Raw genomic sequence first — 17,761 nt, 5'->3', positions numbered from 1 at the left:
GACAGCCAATACCCCCTCATCCTCCATACACCTACAATACCCTCCTCATCCTCCCATACACCTACAATACCCCCTCATCCTCCCATACACCTACAATACCCTCCTCATCCTCCCATACACCTACAATACCCCCCTCATCCTCCATACACTACATACCCCCTCAACCTCCATCACCTACAATACCCCCCTCATCCTCCCGTACACCAACAATACCCCCCTCATCCTCCCGTACACCTACAATACCCCCCTCATCCTCCCGTACACCTACAATACCCCCCTCATCCTCCATACACCTACAATACCCCCCTCATCCTCCCATACACCTACAATACCAACCCCCTCATCCTCCATACACCTACACTACCCCCCTCATCCTCCATACACCTACACCCTCCTCATCCTCCCATACACCTACAAACCCCCCCTCATCCTCCCATACACCTACAATACCCCCCTCATCCTCCATACACCTACAATACCCCCCACCCCACACCCAACCCCCACCCACACCTACCCCCCCACATCCTCCATACACCTACAATACCCCCCTCATCCTCCCGACACCTACAATACCCCCCCACCTCCACCCACCTACAATACCCCCTCATCCTCCCATACACCTACAATACCCCCCTCATCCTCCCTACACCTACAATACCCCCCTCATCCTCCCGTACACCTACAATACCCCCCTCATCCTCCATACACCTACAAACCCCCCCCCACCTCCCCAACACCACAAAACCCCCCCACAACCACCTACACCACCACAACCCCCCACAACCACCCTACACCCTACAATACCCCCCACAACCACCCTACCCCACCAAACCCCACCACCACCTACCCCACTAACCCCCCCTCCACCTCCCTACACCAACAATACCCCCCCACACCACCCTACACCTACAATACCCCCCTCATCCTCCCATACACCTACAAACCCCCCTCCACCTCCCACACCCCAAACCCCCACCTCCCACACACCACCCCAACACCCCCCACAACCACCAACACCACATACCCCCCCACATCCTCCCAAACACCTACAATACCCCCCCACATCCTCCCATACACCTACAATACCCCCCCTCAACCTCCCATACACCTACAATACCCCCCTCATCCTCCCATACACCTACAATACCCCCCCTCATCCACCCATACACCTACAATACCCCCCTCATCCTTCATACACCTACAATACCCCCCTCATCCTCCATACACCTACAATACCCCCCTCATCCTCCATACACCTACAATGCCCCCCTCATCCTCCATACACCTACAATACCCTCCTCATCCTCCCATACACCCACAATACCCCCCTCATCCTCCCAACACCTACAATACCCCCTCATCCTCCCATACACCTACAATACCCCCCTCATCCTCCCATACACCTACAATACCCCCCACATCCTCCCATACACCTACAATACCCTCCTCAACCTCCAAACACCTACAATACCCCCCTCATCCTCCATACACCTACCCATCCCCCCCTCATCCTCCCATCCACCTACAATACCCCCCCTCATCCTCCCATACACCTACTATACCCCCCCTCATCCTCCCATACACCTACAATACCCCCCCTCATCCTCCCATACACCTACAATACCCCCCTCATCCTCCCATACACCTACAATACCCCCTCATCCTCCCATACACCTACATACCCCCTCATCCTCCCATACACCTACAATACCCCCCCTCATCCTCCCATACACCTACAATACCCCACTCATCCTCCCATACACCTACTATACCCCCCCTCATCCTCCATACACCTACAATGCCCCCCCTCATCCTCCCATACACCTACAATACCCCCCTCATCCTCCCATACACCTACAATACCCCCCTCATCCTCCCATACACCTACAATACCCTCCTCATCCTCCTATACACCTACAATACCCCCCTCATCCTCCCATACACCTACAATACCCCCCTCATCCTCCCCATACACCTACAATACCCCCCTCATCCTCCATACACCTACAATACCCCCCTCATCCTCCATACACCTACAATACCCCCCTCATCCTCCATACACCTACAATACCCCCCTCATCCTCCATACACCTACAATACCCCCCTCATCCTCCCATACACCTACAATACCCCCCTCATCCTCCCATACACCTACAATACCCCCCTCATCCTCCCATACACCTACAATACCCTCCTCATCCTCCATACACCTACAATACCCCCCTCATCCTCCCATACACCCTACAATACCCCCCTCATTCTCCCATACACCTACAATACCCCCCTCATCCTCCCATACATCTACAATACCCCCTCATCCTCCCATACACCCACAATACCCCCCTCATCCTCCCATACACCTACAATACCCCCTCATCCTCCCATACACCTACAATACCCCCCTCATCCTCCCATACACCTACAATACCCCCTCATCCTCCCATACACCTACAATACCCTCCTCATCCTCCCATACACCTACAATACCCCCCTCATCCTCCCATACACCTACAATACCCCCTCATCCTCCCATACACCTACAATACCCCCTCATCCTCCCATACACCTACAATACCCTCCTCATCCTCCCATACACCTACAATACCCTCCTCATCCTCCCATACACCTACAATACCCCCCTCATCCTCCCATACACCTACAATACCCCCCTCATCCTCCCATACACCTACAATGCCCCCCCTCATCCTCCCATACACCTACAATACCCCCCTCATCCTCCCATACACCTACAATACCCCCACATCCTCCATACACCTACAATACCCCCCCTCATCCTCCCATACACCTACAATACCCCACTCATCCTCCCATACACCTACTATACCCCCCCTCATCCTCCCATACACCTACAATACCCCCCTCATCCCCCCATACACCTACAATACCCCCTCATCCTCCCATACACCTACAATACCCCCTCATCCTCCCATACACCTACAATACCCCCTCATCCTCCCATACACCTACAATACCCCCCTCATCCTCCCATACACCTACAATACCCCCCTCATCCTCCCATACACCTACAATAACCCCCCTCATCCTCCCATACACCTACAATACCCCCCTCATCCTCCCATACACCTACAATACCCCCCTCATCCTCCCATACACCTACAATGCCCCCCTCATCCCCTCCATACACCTACAATACCCCCTCATCCTCCCATACACCTACAATAGCCCCTGAGGTTGTGTTGCCCCTTTATGGCCTAATCCTTTTGTTGTTGTGGAGATAAGCCATCACCATCAGAGGTGTTTAGCAGCGGCTTTCTTCCCTATACCCATTCCAAATACATGCACTTTCACCAAGGCCAAGCATGCATATGTATGAGCAGAATCTGGAGAGAATATCTGTCATTTCCACCATCACTTAGGTATGTGGAAGAATAATGGAGAAGGCTTCCTGCTCACCCGCCTGTACTGGGCTCGGCCCGATTTATGACAATGAGCTGGTTAGTAATAAAATAAATAAAAGTTATTTGACCTTTTTAAGAAACGTAAAAATGCAGATTTTTGAAAGTCTCAGGAAAACGAATGTAGTTTTTCTCCCTCCTGTCTCCAGTCACATCACCTGCTCCTGGGGATCGGCCTGAGACATTTGACTTTTAATATAAATATATTTTTAATTTTATATATTTTTTGATATTTAATACTTAGGATATATATTTGTTATCCCTTTTATATGTTTTGATTGTAGTTGAATATTCATCGGGCGACAGAGGATCGCCATGTTGCGATCTTTTCTGTTATCAGCTTAGGCTAAGTTCACACTGTGTTGTGCTCCGACCCGTTTAGGCCATGTTCAGACGGTGGAATTTTCTAGCGGAATTCTTCTGGAATATTTTGTTTGTTGCAGCGTCCTATTGACTTCAGCGCGATTCTGCGGCACTGTGCGCACTACGGGTTTTGCACAGCAGATGTTTCTACCACGGAAATCCCAATTCCGGCGTCTGCAGAATTAATAGTCATGTCTACTCGTTCTTTGGATTCCATTCGGAAATGCAACGCTGTCTAAAGACGGCACATTTCCGAGCAGTCCTAGCGCCCGCCGGAACAGTTACTCCTAAGTGTGCGTTCACACGGCCGTCTTTCCCTGTCCATTCATGTCATTGGGATTTTTTTTTTTACAATCAGTTTACATCCGTTTGTAGCAGTCTGCGCTCGTTTACGTTTTTTTGACGGCAGAAAAAACAGCACATGCAGTATTTTTTCTTCCATCAGAAAAACGGAAGAAAAAAAAAAAACGGATACAGTAAATTTAACAATGAAGTCTATGGAAAATGGATGAGCCTTTAATGTAATCCGTTTTTTTTTCAGTTTTTTTCATCAGTTTTTGCTTCTGAGCATGCTCAGAACCAAAATAATTTTTTTTTTTTTTGGGTTTATTAACTGAACATTGACGGATCCAAAGGGATAACATCCGTTTGCATCCGTTATTGTCCGTTTTTATTTTGACGCCTATGTGAACACAGCCTAAGACCATGGCGGCAAATGTGTGGAATATCCTCCGGGGCAGACAGTCCACACATTTTCAGCCAAGGCCCTAGAATCCGTTTTTTTCAGTTGCCGCCGCCACTTCCTAGCAGATCCTATTAACTTGAATGGGGTTCCATCGGGTCTCCGGTATTTTAATGGAGCAGAGAAAATTCAAAAATGCAGAACGCGCCGGCAGTGTTAACAGAGGCTTATATGGCGTTCTCCTGAAAGCTCCCATCATTCCTTGCTTCACCTTCTGCATCTTATACCTGTGATTCTACATTTCGGGGACGAGCCGTAGTTGCCGTGAATAGTAATATGTTTGCAAAACGACTCAACTTCTTATTATATCTGAGAAATTGGAGTCTTGCCCGTTGCGGCTCTGTAGGGTTTTCGAGGATTTCACACGTCTTATTGTTTGCTGTGTAGTTCAGGAAGCTGAGACTACTGGAAAATTACTCAAATCCAGTGGTCCCCGCACTTTAGCCCTCCAGCTGTCGCAACACAACTCCCAGCATGCCAGAGAAGATTGAACCAAAGAGAAATAATTTCAATGCCATTTTCCCACCGGATTGTTGCGATACCCTAATGACACCGCAGAATGCCATATTCACCGAACTTTAAGGCACTGTTTCCCAACCAGGGTGCCTCCAGCTGTTGCAAAACTACAACTCCTAGCATGCCCAGAAAGCCGTTGGCTAATGTAATGTAATGTATGTACACAGTGACCTCACCAGCAGAATAGTGAGTACAGCTCTGGAGTATAATACAGGATATAACTCAGGATCAGTACAGGATAAGTAATGTAATGTATGTACACAGTGACCTCACCAGCAGAATAGTGAGTACAGCTCTGGAGTATAATACAGGATATAACTCAGGATCAGTACAGGATAAGTAATGTAATGTATGTACACAGTGATCTCACCAGCAGAATAGTGAGTACAGCTCTGGAGTATAATACAGGATATAACTCAGGATCAGTACAGGATAAGTAATGTAATGTATGTACACAGTGACCTCACCAGCAGAATAGTGAGTACAGCTCTGGAGTATAATAGAGGATATAACTCAGGATCAGTACAGGATAAGTAATGTAATGTATGTACACAGTGACCTCACCAGCAGAATAGTGAGTACAGCTCTGGAGTATAATACAGGATATAACTCAGGATCAGTACAGGATAAGTAATGCGGTATTGTGACCCTCGTGTACACCTTGCACCAGTGTGCGGTATATATGACATTGGTCATTGACCTGTACGGACACACGTGCAGTAACTTATTTTGCGGTCTATACAGTGAACGTGTCACTTGTACGGTATAATATAGACGGCCCTTCTGCCGGTCACAGACCTTAAGTGCAGTTGCCATGGTGATGCCGCGTGTCAACATCTCCATCGAGCCGCTGGCATGTGCCCTTTTCTCCGTCTGTCAAGTGAGGACTCAATCAACACATATTGTCGACATCTCGGAGGACGGTGCCTGCCATGTGTCCGCGGTGACAGAGGAGACGATCTATACAGTGATTAAAGGCCCAACACTCATTACAAGTGAACCCGGAGCCTCCCAATAATCAATGTCCAGCGCCCCCCACTGGTTTCCTGAGTCAGATGATAATTTACACCATTCTTCCAGTGTTGTTATATTGACACAGTTTGCCGTTTTCTGCTGTTATGTGTCGGTGACTGGAGGAAGGCGCTGCCTTTATTGTCCTGATATCCGTACGGTGCCAGGTGTTATATACCTGTGGTTTGGGAGGAAGACTTTGCGTTCTCTAAAGGAGTTAAAGGGGTATTCCTTCCCTAGACATCTTATACTGTAGCAAAAGGATAGGGGATAAGATGTCTGATCGTGGGGGTATCGCAGCTGGGACCCCTGCTATCTCTGTGCAGCACCTGGCATTCGTTTAGAATGCTGGGTGCGCGTGGTGCGGGTCGTGACATCACAGCCACGCCCTTCGTGATGTCACACCACACCCCCTCAATGCAAGTCTATGGGAGGGGGCGTGGCGACTGCCACGCCCCCTCCCATAGACTTGCATTGAGGGGGTGTGGTGTGACATCGCACGAGGCATGACTGTGACGTCAAGACCCCCGCTGCCCGCTCCAAGCTAAGGAACAAAATGTTCCGAACGCTAGGGCAGCGGATAGAGTTGAGCGAACTTAAAGGGGTACTCCGCCCCTAGACATCGTACCCCATATCCAAAGGATAGGGGATAAGATGTCAGATGTCAGTCCCGCTGGGGACTCCCGGGATCTCGGCTGCAGCACCCACCTGTTGCGGCTTCCGGAAACTCTGGAGGCTTCAGCTCCCGATCATGGTGACGTGAGATCGTGACATCACGCCCCGCCCCCATCACACGGGGCGGAGTCGTGACGTCACGATCTCACGTCACCGTGGTCGGGAGCCGCAACAGGTGGGTGCTGCAGCCGAGATCCCGGGGGTCCCCAGCGTCAGGACCCAAGCAATCTGACATCTTATCCCATATCCTTTCGATAGGGGATAAGATGTCTAGGGGCGGAATACTCCTTTAAAGTAAATTGGCTCGTAGCGAACCTCGCAGCTCGGCTGTTGATTACTTTAGTCTGCGTAAATTAGTTCAGCTTTCCGAGGGGCTCTGGTTGCCTGGAAAAGTCCAGGATGACAGTCTTAAGTCTCCTAGGGGCGGTCCGGGGGGCGGGGCATTATCGGCTTATCGGCAAAGTAATTGCCGATACCGATAATGCCCAAAATTGTGATTATCAGCCGACAATATTGGCCCAACCGATAATCGGTCGATCCCTAACTGAAACACAAAATATCTTAAAGTTGCAGAACTTTATTCATTTTATTTTATTTTATTTTTTTTCGTTAACTTTTGAAAAAAATTATATATATATATATCTCAGTATATGTGTCTGTGTATGTTCCAGCATCACTTCCAAATGGATGGAGATATTTTGATGAATCTTAGTCACATGTTACTTTTTATGTCAAATAAAAAATATAGTTAAATTAACCCTTACCTACCCCCTTACGTGAAGGATGTGGTTTTTGTTTTATGTCCCATGAAAAGTATATAGGACGTCCAGTACCTTTACTCCACAAGCTCCGCTCTGCATCTCCTGGTGAGTGCATTAGTCTGACCACACCCCTTCTTCATCCCACAAAGCCACACCCACCATTTAAGCCACACCCCTTACTTTTTTTTTTATTTTTTTTTTATTTTTTACCCTTTTCGTGCATTGTTCTGGCTTGCAAGTCACACCCACTTCCACAAAACCACGCCTCCTTCTATTCTCACCCTACAATCTCTCCCCCACCTGAGGACGGGATATACTTTTTGGTCCCATCGGTGAAGTTTGTGCATGTTTTTCTATAGTTATTTATTGGCCCAAAAAGTATTCATACCTCCTCCTCAGCTGCATCTTATGGGTAAGAATACAGAGGGGGCATATATCTATACCCTATGTCAGTGGTCTCCAACCTGCGGACCTCCAGATGTTGCAAAACTACAACTCCCAGCATGCCCGGACAGCCAACGGCTGTCCGGGCATGCTGGGAGTAGTAGTTTTGCAACATCTGGAGGTCCGCAGGTTGGAGACCACTGCTCTATGTGATGCAATAGAGGCCATGACAGGGGGGCAGCTGTTGTTCCTCAAACTCCCTAATTATGATTTGATCATATAATGGCCTAAATATCCAGGGGGCGACAGTGAGTCGGCGCCGCTTATCCCTGCACGCAGTAATGCAGATTTAGTGCAGTTTTCTTACAAATACAATCTTAATTGAATATTGATCGGACTCTAATGTATGAACGTGTGGCTTTATTTATTTATTTACTTATTTATTTTTACTAGTTCACAAATTGCTTGTTATTCCGTTTTTTACGACCGCCATTTTTACTTAATTTTTCGCCGTTAACCTGTCTGTCCAGCATGTGACGCTTGTTAACTACCACTTAAGCTTTTGAGTAATGGAAGGTGATAGAAACAGGAGATTTGGAGATGGCCATAAGAGGGGGCAGGCCTATGAAATTGTCTTCTAATCCATTGTGGCAATACTGCACCAATTTACGCTACATTGGATCTTCCCCCTACTGGGTCACCTCTCTTTCTCGCCAAAGGGGTTATCAAAAATTACTTTAAAATAAAAATAAAAATAAAAAAAAGTAGCTTTTTTTTTTTTTCTGAAAACAGCGCCATCCCTGTCCTCAGATTGCGTGTGGTATTACAACTTGGCTCCATTTAGCTCACTTGAAGAGAGTTGCAATACCACCGACAACCTAAGGACAAGAATGGCGCTGTTTCTACCTCGTAATCCTCGATAGTAGTGTTGCACTGAAACTGGTAATTTAGGATGTGCTCATTTTTCCATTCATTTATTATTATTATTTTTTTTTGTATTATCGGATTATTTTAGAATGTTTTGCAACCTATGGCTCTGCCGCTGACCCAAACCATAACCAGAACTACAGCTACAACTGCTGTGCCCTGTGTGATGCTGGGAGTTGTAGTCTTTGATTTGGGTCAGCTGCAGTGTCCTGTGTCATGCTGGGAGTTGTAGTTTTTCGTTTGGATCAGCTGCAGTGCCCTGTGTCATGCTGGGAGTTGTAGTTTTTCGTTTGGATCAGCTGCAGTGCCCTTTGTCATGCTGGGAGTTGCAGTCTTTGGTTTGGGTCAACTGCAGCGCCCTGTGTCATGCTGGGAGTTGTAGTTTTTGGTTTGGGTCAGCTGCAGCGCCCTGTGTCATGCTGGGAGTTGTAGTTTTTCGTTTGGGTCAGCTGCAGTGCCCTGTGTCATGCTGGGAGTTGTAGTTTTTGGTTTGGGTCAGCTGCAGTGCCCTGTGTCATGCTGGGAGTTGTAGTCTTTGGTTTGGACCAGCTGCAGTGCCCTTTGTCATGCTGGGAGTTGTAGTCTTTGGTTTGGGTCAGCTGCAGTGTCCTGTGTCATGCTGGGAGTTGTAGTTTTTCGTTTGGATCAGCTGCAGTGCCCTGTGTCATGCTGGGAGTTGTAGTTTTTCGTTTGGATCAGCTGCAGTGCCCTTTGTCATGCTGGGAGTTGCAGTCTTTGGTTTGGGTCAACTGCAGCGCCCTGTGTCATGCTGGGAGTTGTAGTTTTTCGTTTGGATCAGCTGCAGTGCCCTGTGTCATGCTGGGAGTTGTAGTTTTTCTTTTGGATCAGCTGCAGTGCCCTTTGTCATGCTGGGAGTTGCAGTCTTTGGTTTGGGTCAGCTGCAGTGTCCTGTGTCATGCTGGGAGTTGTAGTTTTTCGTTTGGATCAGCTGCAGTGCCCTGTGTCATGCTGGGAGTTGTAGTTTTTCGTTTGGATCAGCTGCAGTGCCCTTTGTCATGCTGGGAGTTGCAGTCTTTGGTTTGGGTCAACTGCAGCGCCCTGTGTCATGCTGGGAGTTGTAGTTTTTGGTTTGGGTCAGCTGCAGCGCCCTGTGTCATGCTGGGAGTTGTAGTTTTTCGTTTGGGTCAGCTGCAGTGCCCTGTGTCATGCTGGGAGTTGTAGTTTTTGGTTTGGGTCAGCTGCAGTGCCCTGTGTCATGCTGGGAGTTGTAGTCTTTGGTTTGGACCAGCTGCAGTGCCCTTTGTCATGCTGGGAGTTGTAGTCTTTGGTTTGGACCAGCTGCAGTGCCCTTTGTCATGCTGGGAGTTGTAGCCTTTGGTTTGGGTCAGCTGCAGTGCCCTGTGTGATGCTGGGAGTTGTAGTTTTTGGTTTGGATCAGCTGCAGTGCCCTGTGTCATGCTGGGAGTTGTAGTCTTTGGTTTGGACCAGCTGCAGTGCCCTTTGTCATGCTGGGAGTTGTAGTTTTTGGTTTGGACCAGCTGCAGTGCCCTTTGTCATGCTGGGAGTTGTAGTCTTTGGTTTGGACCAGCTGCAGTGCCCTTTGTCATGCTGGGAGTTGTAGTTTTTGGTTTGGACCAGCTGCAGCGCCCTGTGTCATGCTGGGAGTTGTAGCCTTTGGTTTGGGTCAGCTGCAGTGCCCTGTGTCATGCTGGGAGTTGTAGTCTTTGGTTTGGACCAGCTGCAGTGCCCTTTGTCATGCTGGGAGTTGTAGTTTTTGGTTTGGGTCAGCTGCAGTGCCCTTTGTCATGCTGGGAGTTGTAGCCTTTGGTTTGGGTCAGCTGCAGTGCCCTGTGTCATGCTGGGAGTTGTAGTCTTTGGTTTGGACCAGCTGCAGTGCCCTTTGTCATGCTGGGAGTTGTAGTTTTTGGTTTGGGTCAGCTGCAGTGCCCTGTGTCATGCTGGGAGTTGTAGTCTTTGGTTTGGGTCAACTGCAGTGCCCTTTGTCATGCTGGGAGTTGTAGTCTTTGGTTTGGACCAGCTGCAGTGCCCTGTGTCATGCTGGGAGTTGTAGTTTTTGGTTTGGGTCAGCTGCAGTGCCCTGTGTCATGCTGGGAGTTGTAGTTTTTGGTTTGGGTCAGCTGCAGCGCCCTGTGTCATGCTGGGAGTTGTAGTCTTTGGTTTGGACCAGCTGCAGTGCCCTGTTTCATGCTGGGAGTTGTAGTCTTTGGTTTGGGTCAGCTGCAGTGCCCTGTTTCATGCTGGGAGTTGTAGTCTTTGGTTTGGATCAGCTGCAGTGCCCTGTGTCATGCTGGGAGTTGTAGTTTTTGGTTTGGGTCAGCTGCAGCGCCCTGTGTCATGCTGGGAGTTGTAGTCTTTGGTTTGGATCAGCTGCAGTGCCCTGTGTCATGCTGGGAGTTGTAGTTTTTGGTTTGGGTCAGCTGCAGTGCCCTGTGTCATGCTGGGAGTTGTAGTTTTTGGTTTGGGTCAGCTGCAGTGCCCTGTGTCATGCTGGGAGTTGTAGTTTTTGGTTTGGGTCAGCTGCAGTGCCCTGTGTCATGCTGGGAGTTGTAGTTTTTGGTTTGGATCAGCTGCAGTGCCCTGTGTCATGCTGGGAGTTGTAGTTTTTGGTTTGGGTCAGCTGCAGTGCCCTGTGTCATGCTGGGAGTTGTAGTTTTTGGTTTGGGTCAGCTGCAGTGCCCTGTGTCATGCTGGGAGTTGTAGTTTTTGATTTGGGTCAGCTGCAGTGCCCTGTGTCATGCTGGGAGTTGTAGTCTTTGGTTTGGATCAGCTGCAGTGCCCTGTGTCATGCTGGGAGTTGTAGTCTTTGGTTTGGATCAGCTGCAGTGCCCTGTGTCATGCTGGGAGTTGTAGTTTTTGGTTTGGGTCTGCTGCAGCGCCCTGTGTCATGCTGGGAGTTGTAGTTTTTGGTTTGGGTCAGCTGCAGCGCCCTGTGTCATGCTGGGAGCTGTATTGGTTTTTTGTCGGCTGCACTATAACGCAGTGATCTGCAACTTGTGGCCCTTCAGTTGGCGCATAACAGGCTGTCAGGACATGCTGGGACTTATAGTTCTACACTAGAACCACAGGTTGCAGATCAGTGGTACAGTCGCCTCCCTGAGCTTCGTGGCACAGCGACACCTGGTGGCGAGGAGGAGGCAGTGCAAAAAACCTGTGAGGGAACACATTGCCGCATTGGTCACACAATGAGGTTGTACTTTCTGATAGCCACGCCCCCTTATCTAAACCACCCCCCCCAAATAGTTTTGGCTAATTATTTTCAGTTGCTGAAATTTTGGTTTATCCCTACTGTTTAACCCTTCAAATTCACTAGCAGTTTTCAGGTGTGTCCCTGTTGGTGCAGTTGTGTGTAGAAGCAGCTGCAGGACCTAAGTCAGTGTTTCCCAACCAGGGTGCCTCCAGCTGTTGCAAAACTACAACTCCTAGCATGCCCGGACAGCCAGAGGCTGTCCGGGCATGCTGGAAGTTGAAGTTTTGCAACAGCTGGAGGCACCCTGGTTGGGAAACACTGACCTAAATGTTCGCGTCCCATCTCTGCAGCTTTCTATGAACCTGAAGCTGCGGAGCTCCGGCTGCACAGTAAACTGTTCACGGGATGGCGGCCGTCTCTTCTTTCTTGCGCTAATTTTCAGGAGTATGTAGTTAAAGGGGCACTCCGGTGGAAAACATCTATTTTTTTTTTTTTTATCAATTGGTGCCGGAAAGTTAAACAGATTTGTAAATTACTTCTATTTAAAAATCTTAATCCTTCCAGTACTTAAAGGGGTTATCCAGGAAAAAACTTTTTTTTTATATATCAACTGGCTCCACAAAGTTAAACAGATTTGTAAATTACTTCTATTAAAAAATCTTAATCCTTCCGATAATTATCACTTGCTGAAGTGGAGTTGTTCTTTTCTGTCTGACAACGGTGCTCTCTGCTGACATCTCTGCTTTTCTCGGGAACTGCATAGAGTAGAAGAGGTTTGCTATGGGGATTTGCTTCTACTCTGGACAGTTCCCGAGTCAGGTGTCATCAGAGAGCACTTAGACAGAAAAGAACAACTCAACTTCAGAAGCTCATAAGTACTGAAAGGATTACGATTTTTTTAATATAAGTCATTTACAAATCTGTTTAGCTTTCTGGAGCCAGTTGATATAATATATAAAAAAAAGTTTTTTCCTGGATAACCCCTTTAACAGCTGCTGTATGCTACACAGGAAGTTCTTTTCTTTTTGAATTTATTTTCTTTCTGACCACAGTGCTCTCTGCTGACATCTCTGTCCATGTCAGGAAATGTCCAGAGCAGGAGAGGTTTGCTATGAGGATTTGCTCCTGCTATGGAAAGTTCCTAAAGTGGACAGAGGTGTCAGCAGAGAGCACTGTGGTCAGAAAGAAAAGAACTTCCTGTGTAGCATACAGCAGCTGATAAGTACTGGAAGGATTAAGATTTTTAAATAGAAGTTATTTACAAATCTGTTGAACTTTCTGGCACCAGTTGATTTAAAAAAAAAATATGTTCACAATTGGATTTCACTATTTTACTCCGTCGGCCCCGTCCTGCTGTAGGTGCGCGGGATCGCAGATCATAAATCTTCTTACACTCAATAAATGTCGTCTTTATTGGCTTCACTCCCAACAGGCTCTTAGTTCTGTTTCAGATATAAATGAGAGAACTGGACTATGTGGGTAATAACCGGAGACTTCTTAGGAATATGCCGGGCCGGCAGAGCTGTAGTTGCGGTTAGTGAATGGGAGGCTGAGCACCTTTACACCTCTCACAGCAAGCAGAGATACTGAACATGGAGAGAGCGGAGACACTGAGCCTTAGCTCTGTACATCCTGGCTGAACAGTTGTTCAGTACTGCAATTCCCAGAATACAGTCCTACTCCCCTCCCACAGCACTCCTGTTCCCTGCCCAGAGCTTTTGCAGAGTATCTCTTTTCACAGCAGACTATCGCACATTCAGTAAAGTTGCAGCACCTGCTGTATTCATTCCCGGTCTTCTCCTCTTTCTGTAATGTTAAAACTTTTCCAAACGCCGACGCCGGCAGCTTGTGATGCCATAGCACCGCCCCCTCATGACATCACACCCCGCCCCCTCAATGCAAGTCTATGGGAGGGGGCGTGACATCCGTCACGCCCCCCTCCCATAGACTTGCATTGAGGGGGTGGGGTGTGACGTCACGAGGGGGAGGTACTATGACGTCACAAGCTCCCGGCTCCAGCGTTCGGGACAATTTGTTTCAAACACTGAGCAGCGGAGTACCCCTTTAAGCACAAGGCAGCATGCTGTCTATAAGAGGACTACCCAACTTCCTGTTAGGAGAGAGGGAAGGTGCCGTGTTACTGCTGAGACAACACCACACTGAGAGGACTACACAACTTCCTGTTAAGGGCAAATCACACAAAAACACTATGAAGCCAGTTCAATTTGTAATGACCCTATATTAGTAAGTCATATATCTTGGGTGGATAGTCTAATTGAAAGGGTACCTTTCATCAAAAAATCTTTTCATATATTATTGATTAATGTATGCAGAATAACTTTCTAATTACATGTTATCAAAAAATATGCTTCTTTCTATTTCATTTTCCACTTGACCACTAGAGGTCTCCTTACCAGTCCTGGCCACAAGCCCTTTTTATAGATTTCAGACTCATGCTGGAGTCCTAAATCTCAGACTGCAGCCGGGACACAGACAAGCTCAGCTGGCAGCGCTGAATCTTCTCCTCTCTGTTTACAACTGCATGTGCAGAGAGAAGAAAGATTGGAGCTCAGATAGTAAAATGAATGAGGACCTGCAGTAAGGCAGAGTCAGGAGTATACCCTGATGTGCTATGAGCACAGTGCTGGCTCCTGCCTGGTGCTGAGCTTGTCTGTGTCTCGGCTGCAGTCTGAGATTTAGGAATCCAGCATGAGTCTGAAATCTATAAAAAGGGCTTGCGGCCAGGACTGGTAGGGAGACCCCTAGTAGTCATTTTTTCAAAGTGGAAAATTTAGTATAAAGAAGCATATTTTTTAATAACATGTAATTGGAATGTTATTCTGCATACATTAATCTATAATATATCAAAAAGTTTTTGGTGAAATGTACCCTTTAAGTACAATTTACTGATGTCTGTGTTCCTTTTTAGCACTTTTGGTCGGAGTCGCTTTATAAGTTTTACATTACTTCAGTTTTACTATTTTTGAGCTGTAGATATCAGACGGGACACGTTGTCGCTGACGTTTTCTTCTTCTTTGTTTCCCCAGCTCGCCTGCGCCTCCATTGAGACTGTATCCGCCTTTCCAACATGTCGTATGGCTCTGTTGATGGCAGTGGATTTGGAAGCCGAAACCCCTTTGGTGGACCCACAACTCAAGGATACCAACCTCTAGGTATGAGCCCGGCACGAGCTGTGTCCCGTCCGTACTCCAGTCAGGGCATATGCCAGGGTACGGTGGACACAGCCTTGATTATGGAGTCCCCAGTATATATATATATATATATATATATATATATATATATATATATACACATATATACATATATATAATTAGGGATCGACCAATATAGTTCTTTTAGGGCCGATACCGATAATCTGTGGAGGTTAGGGCTGATAGCTGATAATTTATACCATAAATAGGTGAATGTTACAGCGACGTTTCAACCAGCTCTCCTGGTCTTTCTCAAGCCGCTTGAGAAAGACCAGGAGAGCTGGTTGAAACGTCGCTGTAACATTCACCTATTTATGGAATAAAATTTTTTTTCATTTTTTTCACTTCAATTGGACTTGTGTGCTGCGGATTTATTCCAATTTATTTTCTACCTTTGGACCCCTGACCAAGGACCGTGTCTGCGTGCACCGACCTCACCTTTTTTCTGAGTGCTGCTTCCCTCTTCAATTTGATAATTTATACCGATATTCCGGTATAAGTTATCGGCTACTAACCCCCCCCCCCCCCCCCCCTGCAGATCATTGATTTAAAGCGGGCGTTTTAAATCCATGAACTGCAAGCGACTTTTGCGGTGTCATAGACCGCCGCCACCACCCGCTTCTCTCCCCCTTCCTGTCCGGGGGCCCTGAGTCCTATCAGCGCGAGCCCCCCGCCACACCGCCCGCGCCCCCCCCACCGCGCCGAACCCCCTATCCGCGCCGCACCCCCCACCGCACCTCCCCGGCCCCATTGCCTCCCCCAATCCCCGGTTTTATAATTACCTGTTCCCGGGGTCCACTCTACATCTGGCTCCGGTGGCGTCCTCCTGAGCTGTCACTGTGCGCACTGACGGTGACGTCGCGTCACGTCACTCGTCATTGCGCACAGCGTAACGCAGGACGCAGCAGGAGCAAACGTAACGTTGGCCCCGGGCCCCGTTAACAGGTAATTATAAAACCGGGGAGGCAATGGGGCCGGGGCGGTGCAGTGGGTGGTGCGACGCGGGCGGTGCGGGGCATTATCGGCATATCGGTAAGGTAATTGCTGATACCGATAATGCCCAAAATTGTGATTATCTGCCGATAATATCGGCCAAACCAATAATCGGTCGATCCCTAATATATATATTTGGAGTAGTCACTTCTTACTCTTTTACGCTTTTTATATAATTGCATAACGCATATCCGTCTTGGAAAAGCTGGATGAAATCTTGTATGGTCGTTCCGTGCCACATAACCAGGCCGATGGTCATACTGGCAAAGCTGGGTTATAACTCATAGGGTTTCTATTGCAGCTCTTTTACAATTACATAACTATTGAGAATTATGGGAAAGCTGGGTTTTACATTAAAGCGGTACTCGGTGGAAACATTTCTTTTTAAAGGGGTACTCCGCTGCTCAGCGTTTGGAATAAACTGTTCCGAATGCTGGAGCCGACGCCGGGAGCTTGTGACATCATAGCCCCGCCCACTCATGATGTCACTGGGGCGGAGGATGGACGTTCCCTCCCATAGACTTTCATTGAGCGGGCGGGGCTACATGTCACAAGCTCCCGGCGTCGGCTCCAGCATTCGGAACAGTTTGTTCCAAACGCTGAGCAGCGGAGTACCCCTTTAAATCAACTGGTACCAAAAGTTAAATAGATTTGTAAATGACTTCTATTTAAACATCTTAATCCTTCCAGTACTTATCAGCTGCTGTATTCTCCAGACGAAGTTGTGTAGTGCTTTCCAGTCTGACCACAGTGCTCTCTGCTGCCACCTCTGTCCATGTCAGGAACTGTCCAGAGTAAGAGTAAGTCCCCATAGAAAACCTCTCCTGCTCTGGACAGTTCCTGATACGGGCAGAGGTGGCAGCTGGGAGCACTGTGGACAAGAAAAAATAGAAATACACAACTTCCTGTGAAGCATACAGCAGCTAAGTACTGGAAGGCTTAAGATTTTTTATTGGAAGTAATTTACAAATATGTTTAACTTTTTGCCACCAATTGATTAGAAAAAAAATGTTTTCCACCGGAGTACCCCTTTAAGTTGTTATGGAGTCTTTATTAATCACCCAATTTTCCTATACCTCTGAATAGCTCTGTCAGTGTTTCCCAGCCAGGATGCCTCCAGCTGTTGCAAAACTACAATTCTCAGCATGCCCGGAGTTGCTGGGAGTTGTAGTTTTGCGACAGCTGGAGGCACTCTGGCTAGGAAACACTGATAGAGCTATTGCTGGGAGCTGTAGTTTTACATGCTGGGAGTTGTAGTTTTGCAACAGCTGGAGGCACCCTGGCTAGGAAACACTGATAGAGCAATTGCCGGGAGTTTTAGTTTTGCAACAGCTGGAGGCACCCTGGCTGGGAAACACTAACCTATGGATCTATAACTTGTGCAAATGAATATTCCTGGATCCTGATTCCGGGGCGACAGTGACTGGTGACCCCCCCACGACCTCCGTACCCCGGTCTCTCATCCCTCACACGTTATGTAAGCAGCCTCTTCCCCTCTCACATAATTTTGGGTTCTCCTTCGTGTTACCTCGGAGTGTTTCTCCCCTGAGTGCAGGTGTCTCTCTGTTCTT

At 47.9% G+C, this 17,761-nt stretch overlaps 1 protein-coding gene across 5 annotated transcripts in view; it reads left to right on the top strand.

Annotated features, from left to right (window-relative positions):
• Positions 1-17,761, top strand: part of TSNARE1 (t-SNARE domain containing 1) — a 364,151-nt gene that overhangs the window by 58,540 nt on the left and 287,850 nt on the right. For all 5 annotated transcript variants that reach the window (XM_056522868.1, XM_056522867.1, XM_056522866.1 and 2 more), the window contains exon 3: positions 15,033-15,158. In XM_056522868.1, coding sequence (XP_056378843.1) covers positions 15,074-15,158 — 85 coding nt within the window. In that variant the 5' untranslated portion in view covers positions 15,033-15,073. The remainder of the gene's footprint in view (positions 1-15,032; positions 15,159-17,761) is intronic.

Source organism: Hyla sarda, chromosome 5 (assembly GCF_029499605.1).
Source record: "Hyla sarda isolate aHylSar1 chromosome 5, aHylSar1.hap1, whole genome shotgun sequence".
NCBI lineage: Eukaryota > Metazoa > Chordata > Amphibia > Anura > Hylidae > Hyla > Hyla sarda.
This window is presented reverse-complemented; position numbering and strand designations above follow the sequence as displayed.